Source organism: Pangasianodon hypophthalmus, chromosome 26 (genome assembly GCF_027358585.1).
Source record: "Pangasianodon hypophthalmus isolate fPanHyp1 chromosome 26, fPanHyp1.pri, whole genome shotgun sequence".
Lineage (NCBI taxonomy): Eukaryota > Metazoa > Chordata > Actinopteri > Siluriformes > Pangasiidae > Pangasianodon > Pangasianodon hypophthalmus.
The window spans coordinates 17,306,308-17,320,390 of NC_069735.1; the positions used below are offsets into that span (position 1 = coordinate 17,306,308).

A 14,083-nucleotide genomic window follows, 5' to 3' on the forward strand; every position below is an offset into this window, starting at 1 on the left:
CATAAATCAGGTGATTCCAGTGATTTGAACTGTGTACAGAGCACCAGCACAGATAAAGAAATGGATTTGGGCAAAACACAACAAAGAAATATTGAAAGATAAAAACCATTAGAAATATATGTGCTAAAAAAAAGGATTAGTAAGAAAGATAACACGTATTCTTCTGACTGAACACCACATGGAGAGGAGTCTAACAACATCATCAGCGTAAATCACATGAAGCATTTCATACCACTCTGTAAATCTGATCGAGAATGTTATATGATCAGACAAACGCAGTTCACTCATCACTCTTCATTGCACGTCAACATAAGAGCTCACAGGTTGCTGTTGTTTGTGAATATGCAGCTGCTTGTTTTCTTTTTATGGAGTGTAACAGCTGGAGTTAAAGATGTCCACTGCTCTGTTCCACACACAGCAGAGCTACACTACCCTCTAGAGGAGGATTTGATAGTTGAGTGAGTTTAGGTTGATGTGATGGGGGAAAATAATGTCTTACAATTCTGCAGTGATGTCCTGAGTTTATTCTGAAGCCGCATGAATGCATTAGAAAATGAAAGTTGAATATGAAGGTTTGAGTGACTGATTATAGAGTTGAATCAATAAAAAGGAATAGATTTGGCTTTGCATATAAAAAGTGTGTCTATCTAAGATTATGTTAGGTCTTTTGGTGAGCAACTTCACAAGGCTTGGGAAATTGCTAAAGCCCATTGCTGAAGCTCGATCTAAGATGAAGACCCGTTACGACCAGAAACGTATTGTGAGTAGTTTTCAAGTTTTTTCGAGTTTTCAGCCATGCAGGGAAGATTCTCTGGTCCATATGTGATTGAGAAAAAGCTAAGTGACATTGATTATGCCATCCGTATCCCTGATCGGCATCGTAAAAGCTGAGTGTGTCACATAAATATGTTAAAGACTTATTTCTCAAGGGATATGATTAAACCTGTTGTTCCTGTTGAACAAGTATCAGTGGTTAATGTAGTTGATCGTCCATATACCCCTGAAGTAGACGGATTGGAAGATAAAAATGCTCAAATCTCTTGTGGGAAATTGCCAAATTCTGCTGTCCTGACTACTTTCGAGTCTTGCCTTTCTTATCTACCAGACAACCAGCATGACAATGTTGTCGACTTAATCAGAAAGTACCTCACTTTATAATAGAAGAAAGCTATTTGGATTGAAGATCCTCTCTAGAATTTTATTGGTCTATAAAATTCTTGAGATGATCTTTAATCCAAAGAGCTTTCTTCTAAAGATTTAGTATTCAATTAAAATTGATAAAGGGCCAGTTTAAAAAAATTCCTTCCTTACAAAGTCTGGGAAAGCCACCAACATGACGGAATAGCGACAACAGTTACCTGCAACATGCTACATGATAATAAATGCTTTTGCTCATTTATAAGTTACAATTATATGTTGTAATATATTTGTGATAATTTACCATCATTATGTTTATTACATATGTAGTAGCATTTTTAAATATTTAATCATGTATATTTTATTGTAAATATTACACTTACTAGTTTATATCTGTTATTTTATGACTATTTTGTGTTTTCTGTTTTATTTCTTTATTTGTGTTGCCAGTTAACAAAATAAGTCAACTGACACTGAATCATGTTTTATATTTGCATATTTTATTCTAACTCAATCAGTTGTTTAGATTTCTTTTGTTGTGATTTTAAATGATTTCAAATGAATAGTTAAACAAATAACAGGTGATAATTCAGTATCACTGAAATTACATTCAAAGATAGCAATACTCAAATTCACCACACGGGGGTCACTATAATAGTGTATAATCTTCAAACTCAGATTTCACACAAATATTCCTACGAACATTACAGCTAACTAAAATAAAGTGTCAATTCTTCCGAACTTTGAATTATTACCAATGTTAGGGCACACTTTTAGGGTGAAACAATACTCTTTAGAATCACACAAACACGGTAGTGGCACCCTACACATAAACACAAAACCCACCGTCAGCATTTTCCTCACGTCCATTCCAATACTATTACACAAAAATCAAATATAACATGCACATGAACTTATGCACATAAACATTACATTGGCCAGTCACCGAATTCTGTTTTACCGAGAACTCATAACACTCACGTGCAACGACGTACAATCTGCGATCATCCCGAACCCTAACCATAAAATACACATGTTACATACACAGGATGAAATAAACACAGTCTATTACGCCAGATTAAATGATTATCATCACATTTACTCACGTAGATAATGGATTTAACTCAGGATGATACACTATTGGATCCGTCTCTCATGCACTGCTTAAGCCGTCTGTCTCTAGATCGCACTCTTAACGCGTCATATTCAGCGGCCGCTCTCTTAAAGGGGAAGTACACTTTTTTCTTTTCGGGGTTATATATTCAAATACCACCTGGTTACATTTGTATCTCAGTATATTAAAAAAGAAGCCTCATCTTCAATAAGACTTACAGGATGCAGTGAAATACATAAATATATAGTGTTCATCATGTATACACTGGTGCATTAAGATGCAGTGTGTCTTTAAATGAGGTCATTCACTTGAAGTGTGTATGATAAATGACCATCTTTTATTTATTTATTTATTTATTTTTCTTTTTTAATTCATCATGCCGGTGTGTATCAGTGTTTACAGTCCTTTAAAGCCATAATTAACACTGGGTTAATGTGCTTCTCTCTATGACCATCTCCTGCTGTGACTCCTTTGGCCTGAAGGAGGAGCTGTTGAGTTCATTTCACTCAGTCATGTGGAAAGAGCTGCTTTACACACATTTATTCTGAGTTCTGCTTACACAAACAGAAACTTTCATTTCATAATACATTCAATCACTATTAAATAAAAATCTGTCTTCTCAGGAATTGGGAGCTTTTTCTTGTCACAACATTCTAACCTTTTACTGATACAATATTCAGTATTACAGTATTACAATATAAACTTCAGAGTGATGAAGGGAGGCATTGAAGACTGGATTGAAATGTGAGATTAGTGTTTAGAAAAGTAACTGCTCATGACTGAGCCCTTGTGGCAGAGCAGCGGTACTGCACTACAGGACAATTCAACACCAACACTTCCTGTTAAAGCTGCATTAGTCCAGAGTCTAAAGGTTAAGTAGCTGGGATCAACATTTGAATGATTTTTTTGTTTTTTTTACTCCCTGAGCTGACCCCATTCCTGCCCATGTTCACAGAGATCTGCCCCAGGATGTACGGAGGCCCCTAGAGTACATTTTAACTAGAGTTTGCATTAGTAAAGATTAGCATTAGCAAAGATTAGCACCAGCATTAGATCATTTTCAAGCAATGAGCTGAGCTGTTTATTTATAAAGGGCATTGGCTTACTTCGTAATTTAGATATAGATGATAAAAACTCCTAATGCTTGTTGTATCACATTAGGGAGGATAGAAAGTCTCATAATAAGATAAAATATATCACACAATTAGATAAATACCCATAATACCTATAAATTACTCATTTTAAAAATAAAACAGACAGTTTTAAACATTGTGTAGTGTGTGTTTTGTGGTTTGGGGTGTTGTTTCACTTCCTCAGTTGGCATGGCAATGGGTTCATTTGTTCACACATTGGACTGATGTGTTGAAATGTACTGTACACAACGCATTCACAGTTTTTACTCTGGTGCAAAGACAGTCTTGCTGATGCAGTAACACATGTTTGAAAATGCTAATAAAGTTTTTTTTGGCTTTTTTAATAAAAATAAAAAGTCTGATGTAATTAATTTTTAAATACATCAGTTTTATTAAGAAATGCACAAGCATGCAGCACATTACCCAAAAATGACTTCATCCTACTCGAGGCGAAAACTCTCTGCTTCAGTGCTAGTCTCTTAGGCTTTCTTAAAAATATATTTAGGGAGCATGTAGAGTATTTTCTTTTAGATTCATTAAAAACGTGTATCTCTTATCTTTCTTTGTCTGAATATTTTCTCCAATTCTGAAGTAGGGACTGAATCAGCAATAAAGAGGAAACAAAAAGGCGTGTTTTCACACACATCAGCAACAGCTCTTAACCACACACTCTTTCTCTCACGCTTTTCTTTAGTCGTAGTTTGGTTGCTGGACATGAAGGTCGAGAAGGCACAGTAAGAAAACATTAACGTTTAATATTTTACTAAATTTCCTCAGTATATGTACATTTCCTGAACATAGAGAGGCTAAGTGTTGGTTTTTTTCAGTGCGGTTGTAGTTGGTGTTGTTAAATTGGGAGCTACATGACTTTTGGTAACTTTTTTTTTTTTCGCTTATCTGTGCTGGGAATTATGGATATAATACTGATTTCATGATAAATTGTGTCTGAGATAATTGTGGCTTTTTGTGTATTTTTTATAACAATTTCAAACTCAATATTAAAATATCTGTATTGAATATTTAAAATGGCAAAATGTTGCAATTTTTTGCTAATATTTTTTATGTTTCCTTATTTTTTAATGATAAATAATTATTTTTAAAGTTAATTAAGCAATATGACATGAGCAAGAATGCTGTTAAACTGAATATGGGCGTGGCTGTGATGTGGCCGTAGGCACGAGGCCACAGATAAACAGCACGATTGCAAGTGTGACAATTCTATTAATAAGAAATTAATATCAAGTAACTGACATGTCAGACACAATATGGCCAAATATTTTGGTTATTTTTGCTCCGTCGATAGAAATAGTTCCCAAAGAAGCCAAGGCTGCATGTTGCCATGGTAACGCACAGACTGACTGACAGGCTGTAGTAAGTGTAGTAGCAGTTTCATTTTTTGTTTTTTTGGGGTTTTTTTGCTGACAGTTCTTTAGCAAGTGTTTATATAGTGATACATATTGTGTACCCTGAAAATGTCTTCATGTATGGTATGAAGTGTGATTTGATATTTTGGTCATGTGACCCACACCTATTGTCATGTTTCTGAGTCCTGCTACAGGAGTAATGTTATCTTATATAACATTTTCCTGCTTTCTGCTTTGTTAATTATCTGATGAGTTGAATCAGGTGTGTTGGGAAAAGGGAAAACACTGACATTAGTAGAGCAGGAGTACTCCAGGAGCAGAGAGGAGAAAGGCTGATTATGTAGCTGTGGCTGTAGGTGGTACTGTGGTGATGTAGTGTGGAAGGCCATCGGGGCCAATACATTTAGCTCTATTCATTTATCAAATGTGTTTCATACAGCTAGAGTTTCATGTTCAGTTTGTCTTCTATATACCTGCTCTTTCCATGAATCAGTGATCACTGCTGTTTGTCCCACAAGTGCATGCACTATTTACACTTGAAATATTTGCTTAGCTTCATGCACAAGTAATAAATCTACATAATTATTCTCTTTTTAGCCGATTCTTTATCTTAACTGATAGCACTGCATCTTTTTGTTTTAAAGCATCCTGGTTTGTAAAATATATGTGATTTTTGTGTACTATTCTACTTTAGACATCTTTCCAGAACATTTCTCCTTCAATTCTCGGATTCTGATATGCAAATAATGACAATTCTATGACTATGCAGATTAGTGCATGAAAAGTAAGCAATGTTTTAAGCATGTGTGAGCTTCTCTGAGTAGATTTGGTAACAGTGAATTCATGTACAGGTTTTCTTTTGTGGCTTGTGAATGTTTGATTATTGTGATTAATTAAAAAGCTCTATAAACAGTAAAAAAGACCAGTCCTCATATTCAGAGAATATAATATGATTATTATGTAAGAAGAAATAAAACAGTGTGTGTGTGGTGTAAAATACTGAGTGATGGGGTGGTGTGATGAAGCGGAGTTACTGTTACCACCCTCAAGTTGATTCTTTTCTTATAACAGCACGTCACCACTGTTTATTCCTTTTATACCACAATAATTTGCCCACAATTAAATTTTTTCTTAACAAATGGCACATCATACTTTTTTATCTGTTTAATCTGTGTAATGTAAAGCATAAACTCATCTGTCCTGAAAATGTCAGAAAACATAATGTTACAGCTTTACCTCTTACTGTTACAAAGCTCTGACACTGGAGACTCCTTCCATTAAATAATTGTCTCCTTACAGAATATTTCTCCTTATCAATGATTACAGTCATTTGTTTAATCCATTTATGTGGAGCGTTCACTGTACAAGTCCCTGTGAATGAGCTGTTGCTATAGAAATGATAATGTATCAGAACAAGCACATTAAAATAAACCTGTGATTTGCAGCCGCGCTACTATCAGAGCTGCTGTTATAGAGAATTAATCAACACCTTCTGACCAATCAGAAACCAGAATTCAGCAGCACTGTGGTATAAAAATAAATAATCCCTCAACTAATGAAAGACGTCTGATGGATGCTGTGATAATTGTCTGTCATTAATTATTTCTCTAAAGAAAAGGGAGGATTAACAGCTTAGTAGATTGTCGTTGTGAATTATTATATATATATTATATATATATTTTTTTTCTATAGAAGCTTTCCAGCAATGATGTCCCTCAAAATGGCTTCTCCACTTTATCTGATCTTTCTGTTCATGATCTCAGGTGAGTCACACATTAACATCATCACAACTACACACCCCAGAGACAATAAATACAACTTTAACCACCAGTTTATTTTGATACTTGTTATAACTGTAACATTATAAATATAACACTGCTCCTCCCTTGAGCTGATGTTACGTGAGAAAAATGGGATTAAGTTCGTGGTCAGAATCACGTTTAACTAAGACATGCCTCTGTTTTTTAAAAGCTCCGCCCCCGTGCATAACTCTCACATAACGTGTGAATAGTGTTTTAGTCTGCAGTTAAATCTGAGGTCTGAATACTGATGTGTGTGTGCTTAACTCAACTCTTAGTAAGATATAAAATGGAATAAACAATAACATCATCTCCTGCCCCCAAAACCTGAAGTCCAGGTGACATATTCTTGTTACAATTTGTCTATCAGTGACGCTGGATTTAAAGAAAAACAAACGTAAGTGACGACTGAATAGTAGTGGATGCTGTTAAATGTTAATTCCACATTATGAGTTCTGAATTTAGAACACACTGCTATGTCCAAATCCTGCACACGGTTTTCTTCCAGTGGTAAAGAACTGGTTTTATTTCTCCAACCCGGAGTTCCAGAGGACAGAAGTGAAGCTGTAAGCTAACTCAGTGTTTTATGGGGCTCAGGATAATGACCTCTAATCACCTCTTTCATGTATCATGTTTCAGGAGCTCTTGGGAATGAATGGAGTGTGAAATACAGCCAACTAAATCTCTGTGCTTTAAAAGGATCTACAGTGTTTATGAACGGCACTTACACACACCCAACAGGTCTTACAGTGAAGAACAGGTTTTGGTTAATAAACCCAGCTCACGGTAAAGAGTGGACTGATCTGCGTAATGAATCAGGTTACTCAGACAGAGTGGAGTATTTAGGAGATGAACAGAAACACTTCTCCCTCAGACTCAGTGACGTGAAGAAAACAGACGAACACATGTACTGCTTCAGAATCATAACAAACGAACACAAAGAAAAATTCCTGGGTTTTCCCGGAGTTACACTCACTGTTACAGGTAAATAAAATCATCTTATTTTCTACATATATCACTCAGGCCATAATCTCTCTTTAAATATAGGAGTGTGAGAGTTTTGTAGCAGATTAATGATGATCTCTAACATGTTCTTATTGAATTATTATTATCTCTTTAAATTAAACACTTAAAAGCTTTGATTTACTAAGATTACAAACTCAGACACTAATTTTGTCATGGATCTGATCAATTGCTGCTTGTTTTAAACGTGATTTACAAAAGTTTCTGTGTGTTAAATTTTCTCATCAGCTGTTAGATCAGAAATGGAAAATGAAATTTGAGAAGACAGAATTAAATGTTAATTACAGTTTATTAAAGTGCTAAAACAAACAAAACAAAAACAAATACATAATCAGCTAAACAAAAAGTTCCAGTCAGAGCTTAAGAAGATAATTACATAATCATTATAACAGCTTCATCATGTCAGGAATGGGTAGCTGAGGTAGATGCAAGTGCAGACGTTTTATTAAATTAACAAGTCATACACTAACAAATAACCAAAACAAGACTATAAGCCAAGAAACAACCTGCAACATGGGCGCATAATAAAAGAGGACACATAATAATAGAGGACATAAAAGATTAATTTATTATATTAGCATGTAATAAAAACTGATAAAATTGAAGACTAACAATTTTTAAGCAAATTAAAAAATCCTGATTATGGTACAAATAGATCTCTATATAATCCCATGTTCACCACTTAAAGGAAAAATATACATTTATACAGACTTTATGTTCAGTTCCTAGAAATAATCTCAGTAAGAAAGATTCTCAGATTATATTTCTGTAATAAAGTTGGTTTTATATTTAATATGAGCTGCATGTATGTGTAATTACGGGTCGAGTATAATGTCAATAAAAAGTCATATGATGTGCTGAAAAGTTCAAACCACAATATGAAGGAAAAATGAAAGAGTACAGACGTTAGCATATTTCTGTTAATAAGGTAGATATGATTAAAATTGTGGTGAATATCTAATCTATAACTTTACTGTGAGAATTTTAAACCAGTTTTTCATTTCTATAAGACAATAACTCACACTGTAGGTGCTAAATTATTTTATTTGCATTGACTCCGCCCACTAGTTTTTACTAGTTAGTACATAGAAAACTTCCAAATCTCATATTCAAACACAAAATTTACAATTTGCCATTGTTATCACACACACACACACTCACAAACACTTAGTAAATCAGGGCCTAGTATTTATTTATTTGTTTGTTTGTTTGTTTATTTGTTTGTTTGACAACATTTAGCTTTACTGATGGTTGAGGAAAACACAAAGTTTATTTTCTTTATCTGCATAAAAACTGTGAATGACTGATTGAGGGAAACGAGCTGGTAGATTATTCACTGAAGCAGATTAATATTTCTCTCGTTGTTTAAGATCTTCAAGTAATCGCTCCTGCAGAAGTGACAGAGGGACAATCAGCCATTCTGACCTGTAAAACCACCTGCAGTCTGACTGATCCCACATTCATCTGGTACAAAAACAGACGTGGTTTAACCACAAAGACCACCAAGAGCAATGAAGTCCACCTGCAGCGGGTCAGCAGTGAGGATGCAGGCAGTTATAGCTGTGCTGTAAGAGGATATGAACATCTCCCCTCTCCTGCTCAAACCCTCAGCGTCAGATGTGAGCTTTATTTATCTTTTCTTATATATAGTGTAACTCAATAGATGATGAAGCACATGATATTTAATGAAAGAAAAGGAATCAAGAAAATCATTGATTATGATCATAAACTGATTTCCTCACTCTTATCATGGAACTCTCTAGATCCTCCAAAGAACGTCTCAGTGTCCATCAGCTCCTTTAGTGAAATAGTGGAGGGCAGTTCAGTGACTCTGACTTGTAGCAGTGATGCTAACCCACCTGTGGAGATCTACACCTGGTTTAAGGGGACAACATCAGTAGGAAAAGGAAAGGCCTACATCATCTCCAAGATCAGCATTGAGGACAGTGGAGAGTACAAGTGCAAGTGCAGTAATGAAGTCGGACATCAGGACTCCATCGGTGTAACTCTGAATGTTCTGTGTAAGTTAAAGCTGAAGATCTCCTCACAGCCAATAAGAGATAAAACTATCATAGATTTGCTTTAAAGCCTCAATTCCCTACCAATTTTAGATCCTCCAAGGAACGTCTCAGTGTCCATCAGCTCCTCTGGTGAGATAGTGGAGGGCAGTTCAGTGACTCTGACCTGTAGCAGTGATGCTAACCCACCTGTCGAGATCTACACCTGGTTTAAGGGGACGACATCAGTAGGAAAAGGAAAGACCTACATCATCTCCAAGATCAGCACTGAGGACAGTGGAGAGTACAAGTGCAAGTGCAGTAATGAAGTCGGACATCAGGACTCCATCGGTGTAACTCTGAATGTTCTGTGTAAGTTAAAGCTGAAGATCTTCTCACAGCCAATAAGAGATAAAAATATCATAGATTTGCTTTAAAGTCTCACTTCCCTACCCATTTTAGATCCTCCAAAGAACGTCTCAGTGTCCATCAGCTCCTCTAGTGAGATAGTGGAGGGCAGTTCAGTGACTCTTACCTGCAGCAGTGATGCTAACCCACCTGTGGTGAACTACACCTGGTTTAGGGGGATGACATCAGTAGGAAAAGGAAAGAACTACAACATCTCCAACATCAGCACTGAGGACAGTGAAGAGTACAAGTGCAAGTGCAGTAATGAAGTCGGACATCAGGACTCCATCGGTGTAACTCTGAAGGTTCTGTGTAAGTTAAGATTCAAGATTCAAAGCGTTTAGTGTCATGTGCACAGTGAGGAAACCAAGTTTCCCTGTACAATGAAATTCTTTCTTTGCTGTCCACATTGAATGCCAAGATAAACACAAACTATGTAGAAGTAAAAATAAAAACAGACATAGACATACATACAAACATAATAAAGTGTAGTTATGTTAAAGAAGTAGAAATATAGATTATGTACATCTGTATGTGTGAGTGTGCAATGTTGACTTGTGCTTGTTAAAGCTTGACTTAACTTGTTAAAGCTGAAGATCTCCTCACAGCCAATAAGAGATAAAACTATCATAGATTTACTCTAAAGTCTAACTTCCCTACCCATTTTAGATCCTCCAAAGAACGTCTCAGTGTCCATCAGCTCCTCTGGTGAGATAGTGGAGGGCAGTTCAGTGACTCTGACCTGCAGCAGTGATGCTAACCCACCTGTGGAGAAGTACACCTGGTTTAAGGAGAAAGAATCATCACCTGTAGGATCTGGACAGAGTTACAGAGCTCTACAGAGTGGACAGTACTACTGCGAGGCTCAGAATAAACACGGCTCTGAGAGATCAGCTGCAGTGTCCGTCACTTTAAACGGTGAGAGCGATGATTATACGTCCATGTTTGATCTCTGCTGTTATACATCATACACTATGGATTTTCTTTTTAAAAAATCTTTTCACTTCTGCTCTTCCTGTGTGTGTGTGCGTGGGTAGGTTTCCTTCATGGTTCTTTGATTGTGTATGTGGCTGTTGGAGTTGGACTTTTTGGGCTTGCAGCTCTTCTCTCTGCACTCTTCTGGCTGAGGTGAGAATATTTATGCTGATAAATTCATCACTAATTCCTCTTAAGATGTTTCTTATGGATAAATTCATTCATGATTAAAGTACAAGGGTGACTGTGCGTTCTCAGTAGCTGCCTCTAGACTGTCGAATACACTACCTGATCTGTTTCAACTACTGAAGAATTTAAATCTTGTCTTAAGATCCATCTTTTCTCTTTGGCATACGACTGTATCTAATCCTTGTTTTTTTAAGTCGTGTCTAATTAGTCATTTTAATAAGGAGAATTATACTTTGTATATTTTATTATCTTTTAGTGTGTTTTGTTTTATATTACCCTGTCTTGTGCTGTAATGTTGACGTGCCTTTTTTATCTCAATTCCTCTCAGCTGTACAGCACTTTGATCAGATTCGGCTGTTTTAAACGTGCTCTAGAAATGAACTAAATTGAATTGAATAAATATTCGACTTTGTGTGAGCAGATGCAAGAGAAAGAAGAAAAAGGAAGATGATGGTGACTATCAGGTGAGTTATTACAGAAATATCCATCAGGTGATTTCTTTGTTCATAATAAACTCTTACTGTAAAGATCTTCAGCTGAACCTGCTCACGTTCTCCTCCCCTCCTCTCTGCAGACCGCTGGGCCGAGTGCTAAAGACGACACATACGCAGCTCTCGATCTCGCAGGCCGGACAGCTGATGATGTGTATCACACACTTGCAGTAAGTGTTTACTGAAAAATACAGTCACTTGTAGTATGTTTGATGATGATGGGCTAAGCAAATGATTATGTATTTTATTGTTGTAAATCTATGTTCTATTAAATTCAGATTTATGCAGCGCATGTTGTTTTTTCTGTTTTTGATTTTACTATGGAGTTACACACCTGATTATTCAAAGTCAACAAGGCATGGCCTCTTTTTTTCACAGACTTTTCATCCCCGTCCTACTGCTGACACACCCACATCCTCTGACTACTAGACTGCAGCAGTGAGTTTTAGCTTTTAAACACAAAACCACCGTTAGATTAGAGTAATGTGAACATATTACTTATTGTAATTTGAAGATGTCAGAGCTACAACAGTAAATTTATATTAATAGAAAATATTAATAAAAGTAAATCAGAGAGTGTGTGATGATGACTGGTGTAAATAAATGTTAGTAATGTTCTGCTGTAACACACGTTTCTGATGTTTCTGTGTGTTTTCTTTCAGACTTTGAAGAACATGATCAGTCCCGAAACAGCTGATGAATAGAGAGAGCTCCTCACTGAAACAGAGAAACTGAATCGCTCCTTTACACCAGCAACATCAGCAACTTACAGACATTTAAAGCAGCTTTAATCATTTTATAGCAGTGTGTGAAGTGCTTTTTTCTACTGCCAGCAGGTTAGGACTGTTCCAGTCAGCTGTTGAGTTTTCACTTGTTAGTGATTGTTTCTTTTTTGTGAATATTTGAAGCGATTAAAGGCATTGAGGCTCAACTGAAGTCCAGAATGTAAATATTCAGCAGAGAATGTGTGTTAAGTAAGAAATTAAACAGTGTGTGTGTGCTGTAATAGTTATAGGTCCTGATTGGCACCCAGTGTTTCTGGAATAGACTCCTGATTCACTGTGACTCTGACCAGGATAAAGTGCTTGTATATATCGCACTACAGACACTTCAACTAGCCAAAGCTGTTCATATACATCGTTGTTTAAATTTGTCTCACTCCAAATAAACATATTAGATCACTTTGTATGTGAAGTGCTCATGTCACTATTGAGATTTGGAGCAGATAGACGTAAATTTGGTGTCGTATCAATTATAAAAATTATGCTTTGGGTCTGTGTGAGTGATTTCTCTAATCACATGACAGTTATTATTGATAAAGGAAAAACTTTCACAGCAACCTCACAGAACTATTCTGTCTTAAAAATTAATTATTTACACTTTCTCTCTGACACACACTTCTGGAGTAAGGACAATCCAGAAGTGTATTTAACATAGGTTTAATTTATTTTATATTAAACTTAAAGTTTTGATCTGCATTATAGTGGGGAAAAACTCTGAATATTTACATTAAAGTGCTGAAAATGTTTCGTGATGGCAGAATGAAGCTTTCCTTCCTACTCTATCGATTCATTACCCAAAGTTTTTCATTGCAGTGTGTGATAGTGACACCTGGTGGTCAAAGGGATGATGTGCATCTGTTATTGTACTGCATCCTGCTGCAGGCTGCTGTGGAGTTTTTAGATGGAAACAGTACTGAAATATCATACTCAAATAAAAGTACTGTTACTTCCCAAAATACTCAAAGTACTCATCCTTAAAGAATGAACACAGGGATCCTGCAACAGTTTTCATTTTGACTGTAAGCTTTTACAAAGTATAAAATTTCATACCTAAAGTAAGTCCTAAACATAAATAAACTCTGTGTGATCTTCTGCATGTGTATAGTGCTCAGTCATAGAGAGAAACTCCATGTTACAGCGGCTTTAACACACTTAAATAAACTTGCACATAAAAAGTGGAGATGTTTGATATGCACATTACTTAGACTGTGAGTGCAGTTACACGTGGTGTCCAGCATTTTATAGCGCTGATCTTATCCAGTACGTAATCTGATATTTTATACAATAATAATAATAATAATAATAATAATAATACATTAATTAATACATTTTTAATTAATTAATAATTAAAACAAAGTAATCAAGTAAAAACAATCTTAAAGAAATAAGTTTTAAGAGAAGATTTAAATGTACTAAGAGATTGGGCTTCTCTAAGATCAGATGGTAGTGAGTTCCACAATTTTAAAGCATAAGAAGTGAAGTGAAGTGACTTGTGGCCAAGTATGGTGACCTATACTCGGAATTTGTGCTCTGCATTTAACCCATCCAAGTGCACACACACAGTAGTGAACACACACACACCGTGAACACACACACACACAGTGGGCAGCAGTGGGCAGCCTTTTTTGCTGCGGCGCCCGGGGAGCAGTTTGGGGGTACAGTGCCCTGCTC

At 36.0% G+C, this 14,083-nt stretch overlaps 1 protein-coding gene across 1 annotated transcript; it reads left to right on the forward strand.

The window, feature by feature from the left end:
- The first annotated feature begins 6,456 nt into the window (after positions 1-6,456).
- On the forward strand, positions 6,457-12,334 carry LOC128317498 (B-cell receptor CD22-like). Its single transcript, XM_053229678.1, has 11 exons — positions 6,457-6,511; positions 7,187-7,531; positions 8,941-9,189; positions 9,334-9,591; positions 9,682-9,939; positions 10,030-10,287; positions 10,645-10,893; positions 11,013-11,103; positions 11,561-11,603; positions 11,714-11,800; positions 12,293-12,334. The coding sequence occupies exons 1-11, from the start codon at positions 6,457-6,459 to the stop codon at positions 12,332-12,334; spliced, it is 1,935 nt and encodes a 644-aa protein (XP_053085653.1).
- Positions 12,335-14,083: the final 1,749 nt, after the last annotated feature.